The sequence below is a fragment of the Mus caroli genome, chromosome 3, assembly GCF_900094665.2.
Source record: "Mus caroli chromosome 3, CAROLI_EIJ_v1.1, whole genome shotgun sequence".
NCBI lineage: Eukaryota > Metazoa > Chordata > Mammalia > Rodentia > Muridae > Mus > Mus caroli.
Window position 1 is genome coordinate 128,646,430 of NC_034572.1, and position 20,666 is coordinate 128,667,095.

The following is a 20,666-nucleotide window of genomic DNA, read 5'->3' on the forward strand; positions in this document are numbered from 1 at the left end:
GAAAGAGAGGCCCATTGGACTTGCAAACTTTATATGCCCCAATATAGGGGAATGCCAGGGCCAAAAGAATGGGAATGGGTGGGTAGGGAAGTGGGGGGGCGCTATGGGGGACTTTTGGGATAGCATTGGAAATGTAGTTGAGGAAAATATGTAATAAAAAATATTAAAAATTTAAAAAAAAAGAAAATTGAAAGAGAAATGAAAAGTTTCCATTAAAAGAAGTGTGTGTGTGTGTGTGTGTGTGTGTATGCCAAAGACATTTCTCCACAGAAAAATATACAAATGGCCAACAAACATCTGAAATGTTTGTCATCTCTCAGTATTAGAAAACAAAATTTAAAAAATGTATCTCTGTGCATACATTAGGCTTACATGTATGTATAATATTGGCAAGGGTGTGGAGAAACTATGTGTTTTGCTGGTGAAATTAGGAAATGGTAGAGTCACTATGTAAGTATTTTAGAGCATACACTGTGGTGCAGTTACAGTGCCTTTATATGGGTAACGTATCTTTTGCAGCAATGCTAGACACATTGGGCTTGTGTTTTCCTTCTGAAATCCTCCTGTGTCGATTACACTTGAAATACTGGTTTCTTATCCCTTGAGGAGTGTCCTGTTGCCTACTAGCTGTGTTATGAATTTTCTAATTGTAGTAACATCTTCATTTTAAATGATGTAAGGCTAGATAGAGGAGAGGCCTACAATTTGTGCTCAGTCCAATTTCTTAAGACACGTCTTTGTGGGGCTGGTGAGATGGCTCAGTGGTTAAGAGCACCGATTGCTCTTCCAAAGGTCCTGAGTTCAAATCCCAGCAACCACATGGTGGCTCACAACCATCCGTAACAAAAATCTGATGCCTTCTTCTGGAGTATCTGAAGACAGCTACAGTGTACACACATATAATAAATAAATAAATAAATCTTAAAAAAAAAGACACATCTTTGTGAAGTTTTACCCAGCACTAAATAACATGCACAGTGCCCTATCACCATGAAGTGGCTTCCACTCAAATGCATAATGATGTCCTGTGAAATGAACAACAAAAGTTGCCTAGACAGACAGATGGGTTCTCAAAGTCTGTCTTTCAGTTTTGTCCTAGGCGCTGTCTCTCCTGCTGTTGTCGTCCCCAACATGCTAATGTTGCAGGAGAATGGGTATGGTGTTGAGAAAGGCATCCCGACCTTGCTGGTGGCAGCTAGCAGCATGGACGACATTGTGGCCATCACTGGATTCAACACATTCTTGAGCATAGTCTTTTCCTCGGGTAAATAAGAAAATTACCTTTTTCTGTAGTCCTTATGCTGGGTTTATGCCATTCCCTCTGTGTTTATTAACCAAGACTTTAATATCTCCTCATTCTTCATAGAAAACTCACCTTGACCAGGTAAGATGCTTCAGTAGATCTTTTAAAAATTAAAAAATACAACAAATTCTCCAAAATAATATGTAACCAAATGACTTCATTTTTGTGCAGAACTTTTCTAACTAGTTTATTTTCATCTTTGACATTGATCTAGTTTTGGTGCTTTGGAATCTTGTCAGTTTTCACTATTAAATTATAAGCAGCAGTAGTAATAGTGTTACTAATACATTGACTAAGTGTTTTTCAGATGTCTGTTGTTTAGCATCCTAATAACATGCTCCTTGGTGTTAAGACAATTCAGACCTTCAAAGCTGGGCCAACAGTGTGCCCTTTTGGTAGTGTTAAGGCGAAAATCTTAATGCACCAGTTCAGATTCACAAGCTAGTGTGCGGTCTTGACCAGCTGGGCAGATCCTGTGAAAGTAGAAACTGGGCTCACAGAGAGCCCAGACTGCAGTGAAGTGTTAAGAGCCACCATCATATCACTAGAGGCCACACTGTCATGGGTGCTGTAGTGCCCAGGCTTCACCACTGCTGAGAACCCACTGGGGTGACCTAGACACAATAAGTGTTAGGTCCACACAGCCAAGGAGAGTACACCGGAATTCCAGTTGATCAGAGGCCCTGAAAGACAATATGCTAGAAGCATTCTCAGGGGGAAACAGATGGAAACCCAACTGGCACCTAGAATTCAGCTTGGTCTAGTACAGGGAGCTGAAGTGAGATACAAAGGAGGTTGCATCTTCTCCTCGGACTCTGCATGGATGAAATTGCAGATGCCTTTTGTGTAAACTGAGTGCTCTGTTTTTCAGAGTTGGAGTGGCAGACACAATTTTCTTTTTTGGAAAGAAGTTTATCATGAAGTCAGTCTGTCATAGCCAGAAGTCCCTCAGCCCCAGCCTCTACTCCCAACAGCACCATTGCTTGTGGTCACTGCCTGCTGCTCATTTGGGAATCTCGGAAGCTCCTTTCTGACATTCCCAGCAGGTCTAAGACTTGAAAAGGCAGTAACTGTGCCCATGGTGCCTCTGGCAGTCATGGTGTTGGAAGATAATTCTAGACAAGACCTGGAGGAGGAGTGACCCCTTGGCCCTCCTGGAGCTTGGGGAACTGGCAACACTCGTGGCATCAAGTGCAGAAAGCACCAGGCTCTCCAGCCAAATAGCTGCTGTGCTGTCTGTGAGGTGACTGGCAGTGAGAAGCTGACAAAGTCCCTAGTGACCAAGGTGAGAATGCCAGAAGGTGCCATTCTAACACAGGACATGCTCATTAGGAAGATAGGTAGGCACAGAGGCTGCCCTCCTGAAGACATATTTATGAAGTTTTGAAAATCTGTTGACGGAGATGACAACCATGGAATTGGGTGGAAAACACATAGCAAGAAAATCAGGTCTCAAAAGTGCTATTTGGAATTCTTAGGTTTAAAAATATTTTCAAAGGTGAACGTGTCCACAGGCATTAATGCGCAGATTATCTACAGTATTTAAAATTCAGTTGTCTGTGTGGTAGAAGCATTAAGATGGTTTTAGTCTGAAAAGTGGTGTGGAAAGAGCTGGATGTGATAGTATGCCTGCATCCTTAGCATTTTAGGAGAAGGGGAGGGGATCACATGATCCAGGGGTTCAAGGCCAGCTAGACTCTGTCTCCTTCTTTTTAAATCAGAAAATTAAGATAAGAATAACATCTGTAATTGCCATCCCCATAAGGTAAGAATATCTTTCTCAGCCTTATTATATAAACCTTCTCTCTCTCACCTCTCTTCTCTTTCTCTCTGTTTCCCACTCTTCTGTGTGTCTCCATGTCTAAGTGTGTACTTATGTGCATGTGTAGCCTTGTGGAGGCCAGAGGTTGGCATTAGGTGTTTTCTTCAGTCATTCTCCATTTTACTTGTTGAGACAGGATCCTTCCCTGTGCTAGGCTGACTGGCCAGTGAGTTCTAGAGATCCTCCTGTGTCCACCTTCTCAGGCCTGGGACTAGAGATGCCCAGCTTTTTACACGCAGAGGATCCACATCCGTTTCTCAGGCCTGCCATCTAGTATTTTACTAATAGGGCCTCTGCCATTGTTCTTATAAAAACAAAACTCTGAACATTGACCATACTACTGGCAGAAAAGCCTTGAGGCATATAGATAAAATTATTTACTAGCGAGCACAGCAAGATAATTCTCAAAAAGAGTTGTGCTCTTGCGAGTGTGTCCTTTTATGTAACAGTTAAGAGTAGTTTTTTGGCCTTGCCTCCTGGGCCATATGTGTGCAATTGTATTCTAATAGAGTTCAGGAGGGCAACTCACTATCTTGAAGTCATAAATGAAAAAGGCCACTTGTCCTTAAAACTGACCATTGGGAATGAGGGGCCAGTAACAGGCTCTAATTGTTTATGGTATTACAATCCACTGGGACAGCATCTAAGCAGTTAGAGTCCCACCATTAGGGATTGGGGAGTTGTGCTTTTTATTTTGGGCCCCTTTATTTTTTACTTTATTACTTCTTTTATTGTTACTGTGGTGGATGGGGTAGGGGTAGGGGATATGGGATGCATGCACAGGCCAGGTGTAGAGGTCAGAGGACAACTTTCAGGACTTGGGTTTCTCCTTTTTTATTTTAGGTTTTGTTGGTTTTTTTTATGTGTATGTTTGCTGCCCGTATGTGGATACCCACAGAGCTCAAAGACAACTCTTAGGTGTGGCACTGCAGTCACAGGCAGATGTGTGCTACCCACTGTGAATGCTAAGAACAACTTTCAGCCTCCGTCCTAGCTCTGGAGTCATCCCTCCATCCCCTGCCCTCTCCTTTCACCCCTGGGTCCTGGGCATTGGATCAGATGCCAGGCTTGCGTGGCAAGGGCTTCTATACCTGCTGAGCCAGCCCATCAGTCCTAATTTTTTAAAGTTTATTTTTATTGATTTATTTTATTTTTATGTTTATGTGTGTTTTGCCTAAATGTGTGTTTGTGCACCCGATGTGTTCAGTGCCCACAGAAGCCAGAAGAGGGTGTTAGGTCATTTGAACTGGAGTTACAGGTGGTTATTAGCCACCATGGGGGGCCTTGAACTGAATCCAGATCCTCTGCAAGAGGCCAGTGCTCTTAACTGCTGAGCCATCTTTCCAGCCCTGTTAACAGCTCCAGTTTTTGCCTTTCATTGCTACACATAATCTAAATGACTTTGCTGCTAACTTTATTATCACAAACATACTTTTCATATAAAAAATAGTTTGTCTTGAGACAGGATAGCTGTTGTTAAAGTGGCTGGCAGGGACTGTACTGCCTTACTTGTCAAGGCTATCAAACAACCAGGACTAGTTACACATAAAAATCTGGGACTATTTTTTGTCATTTTGAACGATTGTATAGTGTTAGTGGACTGCTTCAGAATTACTAACCTGTACAAAATTGTAACTGAGTACAATATTTACTATTAAAATAATAATAGGATGACTATCTTATGTAAAAGTAGCTGTACCTGGACTAAGTGTTTTCTTTCCTTTCTGCTTTAATTTTGTTTGTTTTGAGACAGCCTCACTCCCTAGCCCAGGCTGGCCTGGAACTCACTATGTAGCCCAGGTTAGCCTTCCACTTGCTGCAATTCTCCTGTCTCAGGCTCCCCAGTACTAGATTAACAGTGTGAGCCACCACTGTTGTTTTAATGGAGAAAGGAAAGTATCCTCTGCACATTGTGCTGGGAGACTTCATGTCCTTCCACGAAAGAGTAAAATGAAGGAGAGGCTTTATGACATTGAACTTGGCAATGGTTTCTTGGATGTAACACTAACAATTACCAGCTGCAAAAGCAAATATTGGTATAATATGGATATTAAACTTAAAAACGCACACACCACACCTACCAGAGTGCAAGTATGGCCCTTGGAATTGGAGAATGTCGTCACATGAGGGGTTCATAGTGTGAAGATTATGTGGACAAACTAATGCAAGAACAAGAAAATGCCTCCGACTAAAATGAAAGAGGAAGCCCTTGCTGTCGTCTGAAAGTTTACATGTCTCCAGAATTCACAGTGTGACGTCTGAGCTTTGGCCTATAGGGAATGATGAGAGTGAGCAGTCCTCACGGATGCTGTTATGGCGCTTTCCAAAGGCATCACTGGAGCTCTTCCTCCACAGGAGACTGCAGAAAAGAGGACCCGGGAGGAAAAGACTTAGACCAGATTCCAAAGCTGGTGATGTTTGCCTTCTTGCTCTCCAGAATTGAGAAAAGTAAATCTAGATTGTTTGCGGATGACTACTGCTTAAAGGCTGGAATTAGACGTGAAAGAAGAGACACAGATCACTAAGACGCATCTGAAAACTGTTCAGCATATGAAATAGTGAGAGCAGTACAAATCAAGAGCAGGGCTGGCAGCTCTCCTCCGAGCAGTCCCTACCCACCCGCACTCGGGTTTCACTTTCTGCAAGTCTTCTTCAAGAAGTCTACACCCAAGTTCTTGGGTGTCACTTACCCCTCTTTGCCTTAACCCTTGTGCTTAAAAGTCTGTATTAGAATACCTTTTCTTAAACTCCAGCTGTGCTTCATAAAAAGAACAAAGTGTCAGACGGCGCATGCATTAAAAGCACTAGAATGTTGTTCTTCTCCATTCTTCAACATTCAGTGTAAATTTTAGGATTTTCTTTTCCATCTCTAATAAAGTATCCTTGAATTTTTTTTATAGGGATCACATAGCCCCAAGAGGTTTCTTCAGCTAGTATGGGCTTATCATAACTATATTCAATCTTTTAATCATGCAAGAATGTATTTTCCACTTATGTGTATCCATAACTTCCATCAGCCATGTTTGTAAATACCAGTACAACCTTTCACCTCCTTAATTACATTTATTCTTTATTCTTTTTTATATTACTCAAAGGAAGTTCCTTCCTTTTCTTTTCACTATATGGAACTGGTATGTCACCGTTGACTTGGGAGCACACGACTTTCCCGGTTTCGTTTCTTAGTTCTGATAGGTTAATGTTGGGAGGATGAATGTTAGAGCTCTCTTTGTGTCTCGTTGTGTACAAGTGTGCGCACAGATGTGGGTGGACTCTGGGTATACATTATTTATTCATATGAAAACATACTGAAAACCTAATTGGCTTGTCTATGTCTAGGATTAACCGTGGGATACAGTTGTTTTATGGTTTTGCTGGTAAGTTGTCCCATCTACGTGTACATGGTTGGTTTATTTTGCATAGAGCATATCAAAACTGTCAGCATGACCAACCCCGGACCAGAGTCCCTGTCACTGGTTCCGTACTTGTCTCCTTTATATGGCCTGATAGGTCCATGATAGGTCAAGAAGGAACACATGATTTCTTTGTTTTCTGACCCATTTATACAATGGACATTTCTAGGTGTGTGTTTATATTAAACTATTAAGAGTACACATTTAACTTCAGATAGATCTGAATATATTTTCACACATGCCACAACCAGTTTTGTACTTTGTTCTATGAAATGTTATTCTTCCTCATGAACCACATAGGTCGTATTCTGTAATGTATAGTGTACATGAAAATATTTCTTAGTAAAAAGTTTCTCTTGTTTTGTGCCTTTACAGGTAGTGTGATTAGCAATATCCTATCGTCCTTGCGGGACGTTCTTATTGGTGTGCTGGTAGGAATTGTTATGGGAGTTTTTGTTCAGTATTTTCCAAGTGGAGATCAGGTAAATAATAATAACTTATATGGTTTGTAGAACATTAGTGCATTAGTCAGCCTCCCATTACTATAATGAACTCCCGGGGTGCTTAATCTGTAACACGCAAGGTTCTGGCAGTTGTAGTCTGCTATGAACCTGCCCCATCACCCTGGCAAGTGTACCTTTGCAACACACTGGAGCACAACCAAAGAAGGGAGGGACTAGAACCCAACAACTTGCTTTAGGCGTATGCTTCCCTGGCTTCCAGAACTCCCACCATGCCCTGTGCCACCACCCCAATCAAACGTGTAACATGAGGGCTTTGGGGGGCACAGACCACATCCGAGCTACAGCATGGGTGTAGTACAGAGCTTCCTGAGATGACTTTAGAAAGGCCCGTGAAATGTGAGATTCCATACTTCAGTCTCCTCCAGAGCTGCCCTGGTGCCTACTGTCTGCCTAAAACAGAGCCTAAAAGTGGTTGATTCCAAGCATTCTCAGTTAATGTCACTGTGTCCTCATCTGGCAAATTAAACTACTGAGAACAGTGAAAAATGATTGCCGTTTTCCTTCCGACCCTCATTTCCCTTCCACCAACCCTCATTTCCCTTCCACCCATCCTCATTTCCCTTCCACCTGTCCACATTTCCCTTCCACCCATCCTCATTTCCCTTCCACCCATCCTCATTTCCCTTCCACCCGTCCACATTTCCCTTCCACCCATCCACATTTCCCTTCCACCCATCCTAATTTACCTTCCACCGACCCTCATTTCCCTTCCACCCATCCACATTTCCCTTCCACCCATCCTCATTTCCCTTCCACCCATCCTCATTTCCCTTCCACCCATCCACATTTCCCTTCCACCCATCCACATTTCCCTTCCACCCATCCACATTTCCCTTCCACCCGTTCACATTTCCCTTCCACCCATCCTCATTTCCCTTCCACCCATCCACATTTCCCTTCCACCCATCCACATTTCCATTCTACCCATCCACATTTCCCTTCCACCCATCCACATTTCCCTTCCACCCATCCTCATTTCCCTTCCACCCATCCACACTTCCCTTCCACCCATCCACATTTCCATTCTACCCATCCACATTTCCCTTCCACCCATCCACATTTCCCTTCCACCGACCCTCATTTCCCTTCCATCCATCCACATTTCCACTAAGACAGCCATTGATGCTTGACAATTTTCTGAGTCTTTTTTCCCAATTTTTTTTCTCAAACATCTTTGAAATAGAGATAAGTTCCCATTTATCCTTCCATGTTTTCTGATTTAAATTTGCCTCCATTCCCTTTGACAGGGGTTTTAGGCCAGTAATTTTGAGACAGAGCCACTGTACAGCTGAGGCTGGTTTTGAACTCAACAGTTGTCATTTTCCTGCCTCAGCTTGTAATTTGATAATTTGCATCAAAGTTACCCAATCTTTTGTACTACTCATTTTTAACAAGGCATTTTTGGAGGAACTCGTTTCCTCCCTTTGCAGGTAGAGTCTGGCAGGCCTTTTGCTGTTGGTGTCAGAGCTGTGTAAAGGGTAAAAGGCTCACACATGATGAATTATTATGTGGTTCTGCGTCTGCCCGAAGTTTTGATGGAAAATCAATTCAACAATTTGATCATTTGATATAACCTTTACAAATATTGTAGCAAAGGGTTAAAAAAAAAAGATATGCCACATCTTATATGTTTGATGTAAAACAACTTCTAAATGTGTATTTCTAGGAGAGACTTACGCAGAGGCGAGCCTTCCTAGTTCTGAGTATGTGTATTTCTGCTGTCTTAGGCTGCCAGCACATTGGCTTACATGGATCTGGAGGACTGGTCACACTAGTATTGTCGTTCATGGCAGCAAAAAGATGGGCTGAAGAGAAGGTGAGGGTTTTTTTTTTTAAAGACAAAATAGCTGAAATTTGAAATATATAATGGGTATTCAGGAAGTCACCTCCATCTGGTTGGAAGGTGTTCCGATTCCTCCAGGAAGTAAGGAGCAGGGATGGAGGAGTTAGGTTTGCGGACAGCCACTCTGAACTACAGTTAAATGCAGTCAGAAGTTGTGTTCCCACGCCAAGGTTTTCCCCAAGTGTTTTGTGATTTGATCATGTGGCTCTTATGAATTATCTTAGTCTTTGAATTTTTAGTTCTACAATTCATCCATGAGAACATGTTTCTAAATTTTACCATATCTCTACCTCAGACTACCTTGGTTTGTTTGGTTTTTGTTTTCTTATTCTATTCTATTAGTTAGTATTTGAGTTAAGTCGGCTAACGGGGATCTTCACTCAGCTCACTATTTATGTTTGCCTTCCCTTTCATTAGATGAACTTGTTTAATTTATGCTTCATCATTAGTATGACCTCCACCACCATCATCACATTCATTTATGGGAAGGGGCATGGAAGTCAGAGGACAACCTACAGAAGTCACTTGTTTCTTTCCTGGCACTCAAAGCCAGGTTGCCAAGCTTTGTGGCAGGAGCTATACCCACTGAGACAGTTTACCCACCCAACTGATGGCATAAAAACCATGGTACAAAAGAGGGAACATATGTATAAAGATCAAAACATAGATGAATGCAAAAGTCCCTACCCCCTAAATATTCAGCTTATTCCCATAAATAGATCATTTTAAGCAATACTATGTGTGTATATACACACATATATACATATATTTCATTTTTAAAATAAAAATATTACAGCCATGAACAGATTTCTTCATCTATCTTTTTTATATATACAAGTATTGTGTAGGAATGGACTCCTAGAAATGGAATTTCTGGGTTAAAAATAGATACTGCAAATTATCACTTGGGAAGATTTTCAGTATTTATACTCCAGTCAACAGAATGGGAGAGTTATTAAAATCAACTTTGAAATGGTCAACATGGGTCTTGGGAAGCAGGGCTATGAAAGTGTCAGAGTATTTTCTTCCTGCCTGCTCACGACCTATCTAACTTCAGTGTCATGGGCTGGCTCCAGAATTGTCATTAGGACGGTTTCCTGCCCTTGAAAGCCCAGACAGTTGCCTGAGCTGTGCCTGTTCTCATCCTACATGCCATGTCTCCACCCATAGGACTCGCTTTGAGTATTACTAGGTCTCCAAAGACTTTCTTTTTCTGGAACACAATGATGAGATGAGACTGCATACTGTATAGCTATGTGCGCATCCTTAACCAAACACATGATTCAATTTTCAAAAGTTAAGTTTTAACCTTTTCCTAAAAAATGAAGTATCATCAGTTTATTATTTTTTAAAAAGATTTATTTATTTTATATATGTGAGTAGTACACTGTCACTGTTTTCAGACACACCAGAAGAGGGCATTAGATCTCATTTCAGATGGTTGTGAGCCACTATGTGGTTGCTGGGAATTAAATTCAAGACCTCTGGAGCAGTCAGTGCCCTTAACCACGGCGCCACCTCACCTGACCCAGTTTACTAAGTTTTAAAAATGGCTTTAAGTTTCTGAAATGCAGCTAAGTTTATGCCTACAATAATAATAAAACCATAAAAACTCTGAAGTGCAGTAATCTTTACGTGCTATAATAACTAAAGCACATTTCTCTTTCCCCTAGGTTGGAATCCAAAAAATTGTTGCAAACACATGGAATGTTTTTCAGCCACTTCTTTTTGGCTTAGTTGGAACAGAAGTATCTGTTGAATCTCTTGAGTCAAAAACCATCGGTAAGACTGCATAGAGCAGAGGTTGAAAATACAAGATTTTTACAGTGATGACTGCTTTATTTTTGTTTATACCGTGTATTTGAGGAGCTTTAAAGACCCTCAGAGATGACAGTGAGCACATTTCCTCTTTCTTTTCCCCCACCTTGTACATTTCTTTGTTTCAGTCAAAGGCAACCCTGTCTCCCACATGATCCCTAGAAAGAGTCTACAGGAAACACCAGACACTGTCAGGTGCTTCTGATTGCATTTCTGTAAACGCATTCCATTGAGTGAACAGAATGGCATGTCTCAGTCCTTCTTCTCATGGTTGCCCTACCACGACCTCATCTAAGACTTTAGACAGAGCCTCCACAGAGGCTAGGGAGATGGCATGGCCGGTAAATTACTAGTCATGCCATCCTTATGACTCTGCTTGATCCATCCCCAGCACCCACGTCAGAAGCAGTCTCAGCCACCCTGGGAGGAGAGACAGGATCCCTGAGGCTTCCCAGTATAGGAAAGTAGTAAGTCTCACAGAGAAGCCATCGAGAGAGACAGGACAAACCTCAGGCTGAGCAAGTGCACACGCACACCCCAGCACACCCCTGCACCTCTACACACACACCCTATACCCCTCATCTTTGTTTTATACTCGTTATAATTACTGTTTTTAATTAAAAATAGATATAATGAAACAACAGCCTCAAAATATTTTCAGAAATTTTAGAATTCAGAGAAATTCCTCTCTCATTGCAAAAATAGCTTTGTTTTTTACATTTGTTTATATGTGTTATAGGCATGTGCCTTGCTACCTTGGGTTTGGCACTATGTGTTCGAATTCTATCCACTTTTGTACTGATGTCTTTTGCTAACTTCCGTTTTAAGGAGAAAGTATTTATTGCTTTATCATGGATCCCTAAAGCTACAGTCCAGGTAGGAACATACTAAGTTATTATAATAATTTTAGTTTTGACAAGTTTTAAAAGTTCTAAATGAAAAATATTTCTCGAATCACAAATTATCCTCTAATTTACCTAACTTTTGTCATGTTTGGTTCTTTACATTTTCAAACCCCGAGCTGGAGAGAATGCTCAAGGGGAAAGAGTGTTATTACGCAAGTCTAGAAGCTGAATGTGGGTCCCCAGCATGAAAAAGGCTTGGCTTCAGAGCCTGTGATCTCAGCACTGGGTGTGGAGAAGGAAGGGCAGGGGCAGAGGTGATACGAGGATTAATGTGGCTTGGCAGCCTCCAGCACATCGGTAAAACTTGTTTCCCAGGAATAAGGCAGAGAGTGACAGAGGAGAATGGCTGATGTCATCTGGCCTCCCCATGTGCGCAAACATTTATACATATGTACACACACGCTCATGTACCACACATACATGTATACACATGCACACATGTACACACATGCACACTTAATACAAAATTTTAAAAGGTTTATTTTTAAAGCAATTACTCTGAAATTGAGAAGAAAATAACAATCTCTAAATTTTATGAAAATGCTTTCTTTTTCTATTTCCCTAAAGTATAAAATAAATCAAGGGTGTTGGGGCATATACTTTTATTCCTCCCCTGGAAGGCAGAGGCAGGCAGATCACTGTAAGCTCCAGGACAGCCTGGTCTATGTGGCGAGTTCTAGGACTGCCAGGGCTGCTGCATATATAGACCCTATCTTAAAACAAACAAAAAGTTTAAAATAAGTATATATCACAATATATGACTTTTTATTTTACTGGCTGCTACAGAGATAAGTGTTATGACTGGAGACACATTGATTTTTGTAAGTACATCTTTGCACATCCTGACACTCCCTCCAGCACACAAGCACATACAGATATTTGTTTTTATGTTACATAACTGTCACTGCACAGGAAGGACAGAGAGTATTGTGGGGGGTCATTTTATTTGTTTCCTTTGTCATTTCCCCTACTGCTTGTCATCATACCTGATAGAAAGAAAGTTGTCTTAGTTAGGGTTTCTGCTGATGACCAAGAGCAGCTCGAGGAGGAAAGGGTTATTTCATCTTAGACTTCGATGTCACAGACCTCATCATGGGAAGTCAGCACAGGAAGTTGGGGCAGGGCCCAAAGCAAAGGTCATGGAGAATCAGTGTTGCTTACTGGCTTGCTTTCCATAAATCATTCAAGACCACGGATGGATCCAAGGGTAGCACCTCCCACAGTGGGCTGGGCCCTCCCACATCAATCATTAATCAAGAAAATGCTGTGCAGACATAGGCGATCTGCTAGCGACATTTTTCTCAATTGAGGTTCTTCTTCCCAAACCCTCTAACTTGTGTCAAGTTGAGAAACAAACCCCCTAGCCAGGACAGAGGTTACTGTGGCCTGCATGCCTACACAAACAAATGGCTGAATTAATGAAGACTGTAGTCTTGTCATCCAATCCTGCAATGATTTCCTGATATTAAGCGGTATTGTTACTTATTGTTCAACTGTTAACACAGCAGCATAAGACCTTGCTTTCCTGGGATTTTTTTTTTTCTCCTCCATTTTGCTGTTACAAAATAGAAGGTTGTACATTTCTGTGAAACCCAAAATGATTAGGAATAGAACTGAAGGCATTAAGGCCAGACTTGGTGTTGAATGCTCTGTTGCATGCTCGGTCATTAGCTGGTCATTAGCCCTCCCTTATCTCTCAGCTCATTGATTTGCTCATTTTATATAAGGGCCTAGGACCATATTTACTAAAAGGTTGTATGGTGGGAGTGGGTGAAAGAATTCCTGTAAAACTCTCAGCATAATTTCTGGCATATAGTGCTGATCCACGAGCAATATTATAGTTACTTTATCTTACCTTTAAGTCATACACAGTAATAACCTGTTTTATTCTAGGAAACAATAGGTCTATAAAAAGAATGCCTGTCTGTCTGTCTGTTACACCTACTTTCAGTGATACATGGTGGTTTTGCACATTATTCGTCATTTCCTAAAGCAGGCAGAGTGAGAAGCAAGCAGTTGTGCAGAAGAGCCTCTCCCCCCACACACACACACCCGCCCCCGCCCAGCTTGCAGCTTGTTCACTCTGCCTTCTCCTTGTCCCCTCTTCCTGGCATCTGGCCTACATTGTACTTTGTGCAAATTTTAAGAACTGGAGAAACCAATGTATCAATTTTTTTTTTTCAAACTCAAGATCTTGCACATGGTTGGCAAGTGCTCTATCACTAAACTATACCACCAACCAACATTTTTACACAAGTAGAGGCATGTGTCCCACATATGAGTTAGAACAAATGATTTCAATTTAACACTTCTGCCTGCTTCTCCCCCATTCTGATTTGTTCAGGTCGCTTTCTTCCAGATAGATTTGCTAGGAAGGATATACAATTAGTGACTAGATGATACAAATTACCCTGGTTTCTTTCTTTCCAGGACTTTATCACTCAGTTTCATTGTGTGCATCTATAACAGCCATTTACTTTTATCAAGTGTTGACTCTGAGCAACATTTTCCCCCTGTATCATCCCCAACTGCAGGCTGTCTTAGGACCTCTGGCTCTAGAAACAGCAAGGGTCATGGCACCCCACTTGGAAGGATACGCAAAGGCTGTGATGACAGTGGCCTTCCTAGCCATCCTGATTACAGCTCCAAATGGAGCCCTCCTCATCGGCATACTGGGACCCAAAATCCTTGAACAGAGTGAGGTGACATTCCCTTTAAAAGTTGAGCTCTCGAACTTCCATCATTAAAAAGCTTGCTGTCATCACCTGCAATGTCTCATGATTTATCTCACCTGACCAAAAAAAAAAAAAAAGTTACAATACAGAAGTTTAAAGATTGTTTGTAAAAACCAGGATTCACTAAACCCAATTTCTCTACTGGGCTTTCCTCTAGTTTTTGGTTCAAAGTAAATTTTAATAAAAACAATCAACTGCAGTGCTCCTTCAGTTTAATATCTGCATAGTTCAAGAATCAAGTCAGTCAGCAAATACCCTAGAAAAATGCAAGGTGGTCTTTGTGAATTCTATATTGTAATACAAAGTAAGCATAATAAAACTAAATGAACCTAAAGAGAAAGAAAAAATTCCCTTGAATTCCCATCACTTTAGTTAAAGAATTAGTCAGAGGCTGGGCATGTTGGCACATGCCTTTATTCCCAGCACTATAGAGACAGAGGCAAGCTCTGTTTGTCGAGTTCAAGACCAACTTGGTCTACACAAGCCAGTCAGGGCTGCATAGAAAGATACAAACAAATAAATTAGGGGAAAAAAAAGAAAACTTGCTCACTTTCTTCTCTTGTCCACCTTAGCTCCATGGATGAAAAACACTAGACAGTTTTATATTTTAAAACTTGCCAGATAACACAATTGCTGGGTGTAGAACCTATTGCCCTCAACTTATCTGCTATCCTATATCAGCAATCTGCCAGTGGCGGAGGCCACCACCTGCTCTGGTTGCCCTAAGGCCTTACGTGGTTGTTGTGTCCTCTCTCCAAAACCTGGTCCAAAGCCCCTCCTTTCCTGCATCCCTTCTCCTCCTTTAGGGACTTGGAAATCCCATCTTTTTCCTTTTGCCCAGCAATCTGCTTCTGCCTCCTTTATTGACACAATCAATAACCAATTAGGGAATCAATACCTCCCTCTACATCATACACATAAAAATAAATAAAATGTTCAAAAAATTTTGTGAAGCCAGGATGATGATAGATTTCTATCCCAGCAGTCAGGAGGCTAAGGCAGGATCACACATAAAGAAAGGGCCAGCCTGGGCTACACAGTTCAAGGACAGATTGGGCTACATAATACATCTCTGCCTTAAAATAACATCAACAATAGGAGATCCCTTTTTTAAATGTCGGCAGCCAGGACTTTAAGCTTGCCTTTTAGAAGTGCTTTTGGGAGGTGGGAGACAAAGGACAGTTGGTAAGATGCTTGTCTAGTGGAGTCCAGTGTTCAACCCCAGTGGGAAATCGTCAAACATGCTTCTAACCCCAACACTCAGGAAGTAGAGGCAGGAGGGTTCACAGTTCAGGCTCTGCTACGTCAGGAATTCAAGACCAGCCAGAGCTAAGATTCTATCACAAAATAGAATTTACTTTTAAAAGTGCTTCTGTTGGGGCTAGAGAGATGTCTCAGCAATTAAGCGCACTTGTTGCTCCTGCAGATGACCCACCAGGTCCAGTTTCCACCATCCATACCGTGGTCCACACCTATATGTAATTCCAGTTCCAGTGGGTCCAGTCCCCTCTGGCCATACATACTGAATACCTATGATACACATACAGGCACATACACATGCAGGCATACACACACCTATACATTTTAAAAGAGATTTTATGAGCACTAGGGTTATGACTGGTGGTAGAGCGCTCCTCTAGCATGCATGAATACATAAATTTGATTCCTGGCACTTTATAAAGCCTGTCACGGTGGCCCATGCCTATAACTCCCAACACTTAGGAAATAGATCCAGAAGGGTCTAAAGTTCTAGGTCTCTCTTGGATGCATAATGAGTGTGAGGCAGTCCCAGGCTAGATGAGACTCTGTTTCCAAAAAACAGTAGGGGGAACTCGCAGTGCAAGTGTGAAGACCTCAGTTAAAAAGCCAGATGATGGGCTCTCTGTAAACCCAGTGCTGAAGAGGCACAGGCAGATCCCTGAGGCTCTGGCCAGCTAGGCTTGCTTATTTTATGACCTACAGGCTAGTCAGAGAGACTTTTAAAAACAAAACAAAACAAAACAAAACCAAGGTTGACAACTCTGGCCTGCACAAAGACACAAGTATAGATGTGTTCTCTCGTTCTCTCTCAATCATGTACGATCATGAGCTGTTCCTTTGGCTTCTTGTTCTACACACACACACACACACTCATGTGCACGTATGAATGTGTTCTCTCATATACTCTAACCGTCAAACAAAACTTGCATGTGATCTAGCGTTTCTACTTCTGGGTCTATACCCAGAACAAATGCAAATAAGGTTCTTGAGACAGTTGTGTGAACTCATTCATAATGGTGTTATCACAATAGCACAAAGGCCAGTGCCAACCAACAGGCGTACCGGTAAATAAAGTGGGATCTGTAGAGACTTGGGAACACTTACCATTAATTAATAAAGCTTGACATGTTGACACATGCTGTGATGTTCATGGCCCTTGAGGACATTATGCTCTGTGAGCTCAGACAACAGAATGATGTTTGCCAGGTTGGGGGTGGGGAAGAGTGGGCGTTGCTCTTTAGAGGATGCGGGGGCTTCTGGGAGAGCTTCTGGTAACTGCTTCAAACTCTCTTCCTGCCTATAAGTAATGTCTCCTGAAACATAGAGGTGGAGCGGGGTTGGTGGAGGGCTCAGTGGCTAAGAGGCTTGGCTGCTCTTCAAGAGGATCAGAACAGGATTCCAGGGGCTTCTGTGGACCCGAGGCAGGGACATGGTGCACAGACTACATGTAGAAAAAACACAAGTACATCTAAACTATGTTAAAATAGCCTAGGGCTGGCCAGATTTCCCACAAGCTAAAGGAGCTTACCACTAAGGCATAGCAAGTTCAATCTTTAGATTCCACACAGTGGCTGGAGAAAGCTAACTCCAGCAAGGTTTTCCATAACTCCCATGATGCTCTATGATACACATGCCTTCCCATACCCCAGATACACACACATAAAATAAACGTTTAAAAGACTGTTTATAACAATAACACTAGCCTTAACGTTACTTAAGGGCTTACTTCTGTCTTCTTACTGAATGCTTTTACCAACCGGTTCCTCGGCACAATGCGGGATTTCAGTTACAACATCCTTGTCATGTATAGCTCAGGCTGTCCTGGAACTCACTCTGTAGACCAGGCTATCCTTGAACTCAGAGATCTACCTGCCTCTGCCTCCCTAGAGCTGGCATTAAAGGTGTCACCACCATGCCTGGCACCATACCTGTTTTCTTAAGAATGAAGACATACTAGGCTTTCCGGAAGGGTGAAGATTCTCGTGTCCGAGCCCTACGACCGAATCTGACTTCACGAGTCCATGTGGAAGGTGGGAACTGACTCCCACAATTGCTCTCTGACTCCACACGTGCACCGGGGCACCACCTCCCACTGAAAATGGAAGAAATGAAAGCATACATCCAATTGGTCAAACTGATGCTGCAGTCTGCCACTTTCCTTAATATCAATAGATTTCTAACGGAGAGAACTGAAAAATACAGTCACAAAGAAAACCCCTTTATGTACGCAAGAGACAATTTTGTGTCACTCCCTTTATTGTTAATAGGAGTTCCGTGTACAGTTTGAGCAACAATAACAATACAGCAGGACAGTCAGCAAGTAAGAAGCGTTTGGGGGAGTGGAGACTGTTGTTCAGTGGTCCTCAACTTCAACTGAACTAGGAGTGTACTGGCAGCTGGCCACCTAATGCAAGCACAGTTAAACTGCTATAGTGCGCACTTACGATGGGGAACGATGATGAATTGTGTATGTAGTTTGCCATGATTTAAAAACCAAACAACTTTGTTAAGACACGGACTCACTATGTACGTCTGTCTGGCCTAGTATCTTATTGGAAGCCACCAGGGTGGCTGCAAACTCACAGAGATCTACCTGCCCCTGCTTCCCGAAGTACTGAGATGAAAGGTGTGAGCCACCACACCCGGTACAAATAATAATGTTTTCAGAAAGCTTCTGTGGGGTCTGCAAGAGGAGCCCAGGTGGTGAAGGGGGCTGCAGTCACGACTGGCAACCTGAGCTTGATCCCTGGAACCCTTGATAGAAAGAGAAAACCAGCTCTTGGCATGAGTACCACGGGGTGAGCACATGCCCCGAAGGGGACATCTACATATGTGTTTGCGCGCTTGCTCTTGTGTGCATGAGTGAGTGTGTGCACACATGCTCACCAAATAAATAAATGTTAAAAGAAGAAGAAGAAGAAGAAGAAGAAGAAGAAGAAGAAGAAGAAGAAGAAGAAGAAGAAGAAGAGAAGGAGAAGGAGAAGGAGAAGGAGAAGGAGAAGGAGGAGAAGGAGAAGGAGAAGGAGAAGGAGAAGGAGAAGGAGAAGGANAAGGAGAAGGAGAAGGAGAAGGAGAAGGAGAAGGAGAAGGAGAAGGAGAAGGAGAAGGAGAAGGAGAAGGAGAAGGAGAAGGAGAAGGAGAAGGAGAAGAAGAAGAAGAGAAGGAGAAGGAGAAGGAGAAGGAGAAGGAGAAGAAGAAGAAGAAGAAGAAGAAGAAGAAGACGACGACTTACATGATTAGATTGGGCCTGCATAGATAATTTTCTGGAGTATGGCCCATCAAATCACGTGGTATATTCACAGGTGGGATAGATTCACAGGTTCTAGGAACTGGGGTGAGGAAATCTCCGGGGGACAGTACTTTAGAAATTCTACTGTACCCGGTGTCCACATTTCCACTGCTGTAGATTCCTTTAGAAGACATTTTTATCTGTCATGGTCTCTTTCCACGACAAAAATGCTTCACCAAGGCAAAGTTTCTGCTTAATGAGTAGACACATCTGTCATCACTGCACAGAGAGCTAGGCGCTTAACCATTTTAATGTGGCCAGTCACTGTCCTTACGGGACTTGCCACATTGAAACCTATGATCTGCATTATCGCTGGTAGTTTCAACGTCCAGCATTAGCAGTGGCTTGATAAGATGTGGTCAGGAAAAATGCACACTGCTCAAGTTTCTGGCACTGAATTTTTATGGTGCTACGAGAGTGAAGAACATATGGCCACAAGGAGGCAGTAGTGTACACACCATTTCTATGGGCGAGCCCTGATAGATAGGTCTCATCTGGTGAAAGGAAGTGGCCAACCACAGGCCCCACCACCAGCTGAAGTAGGGAAGGTAAATCCTCAAGGTTGGGGTGGGGGAAGACCACAGAAAGGGCACATCTGGCTTAGTGATGTCACCCAGCATCCTGACATCTTTGGGTCAGAGAACACCAGATAGCAGCAAAGGCTTCGGGCCTTTTTAGCCTAGGGCTTACACAATGTCAAGTTCATAAACAGTTCTAACTTCTTGTCATCACTTTGTGTGCAGCCTCTGACGTCTTTTGTCCCCTAGCTATTCATAAAGTAGGGAATAGGTTACTGTGAACTGTAGCTGCCCAACTGGGCTACAGAACGCCAGAACTTACTCCTTCTAATACTGGTTTGATACCTATTATCTAAACTCCCTCTATCTCCCTTTCTCCCACTTCACAGCCTCCTCTATCTAATCAAAACCACAATGATCTCTATTATCTCTCTCCAGTCTGAATGGCTATTATTTAAAAAAAAAAAAGTCAAAACAGAAAAAGGGGCACTCCTGTGCACGTTTGATGGGAAGTTACTTGATAGCCACTATGATGAATAATATCAAGGTTCTTTTTAAAAAACTAATTTTACTGTATACCCAGCTATTCTTATGCCCATATACTTATGAATATGAATTCAAAAGAAATGAAATTAGCACATTAAAGAAATACCCATACATAAAGCAGACTCAATAATTTGAAGCTATTGAGTTATTTCATGTTTTAAATTCATTGTATGCACATATTTGTAAATTTTCACAATGGGATTTTATAGCAGAATTTATTTTCTTTTCAGTAACTCTAGTTCCAGGATATGCAACGCCTGCTTCCGTACCAAGCATTTACATGGTAAACAGACATACATGGAGGCAAATACCCTAACATATAAAATAAAAATAAACCTTAAAAAATTTATGTTCGCTTACTGTTCTTCCATATTGCAATTTCTCCCATATTATTATGAATTACTGGCTTTATTTTATTTATTATGTTATCATTTGCTAAAAGATTTTCCACTTCCAATCTCGTTTTCCCTCTCCCTTACTCATTCCAATATATTACATCATTAAAAAATAATTTTAGGACTAGTAAATGGCTTAGTGTGTAGAGGTACTTGTTGTTGAATATTTTTCATCTCAAACTGGGGTTTCTACCCTGCCCTAGACTAGGCAGGGTAGTTTCCAGATCAAAGACACACACAACCTTTATATTGATAAACTTCAGTCAGCACAAGATATCTTGTGCTGGGCAGAATATCT

At 42.0% G+C, this 20,666-nt stretch overlaps 1 protein-coding gene across 4 annotated transcripts in view; it reads left to right on the forward strand.

The window, feature by feature from the left end:
- The window catches only part of LOC110291092 (sodium/hydrogen exchanger 9B1), a 49,745-nt gene extending 35,284 nt beyond the window's left edge, over positions 1 to 14,461 (forward strand). For 3 of the 4 annotated variants that reach the window (XM_021158039.2, XM_021158041.1, XM_021158040.1), the window contains exons 8-13: positions 1,089 to 1,264; positions 6,911 to 7,017; positions 8,726 to 8,875; positions 10,576 to 10,684; positions 11,460 to 11,596; positions 14,160 to 14,461. In XM_021158039.2, coding sequence (XP_021013698.1) covers positions 1,089 to 1,264; positions 6,911 to 7,017; positions 8,726 to 8,875; positions 10,576 to 10,684; positions 11,460 to 11,596; positions 14,160 to 14,372 — 892 coding nt within the window. In that variant the 3' untranslated portion in view covers positions 14,373 to 14,461. Of the gene's footprint in view, positions 1 to 1,088; positions 1,265 to 6,910; positions 7,018 to 8,725; positions 8,876 to 10,575; positions 10,685 to 11,459; positions 11,597 to 14,159 lie in introns of those variants that run through there. The other variant, XM_029475316.1, reaches the window with a different exon arrangement.
- The last annotated feature ends 6,205 nt before the right edge of the window (positions 14,462 to 20,666 follow it).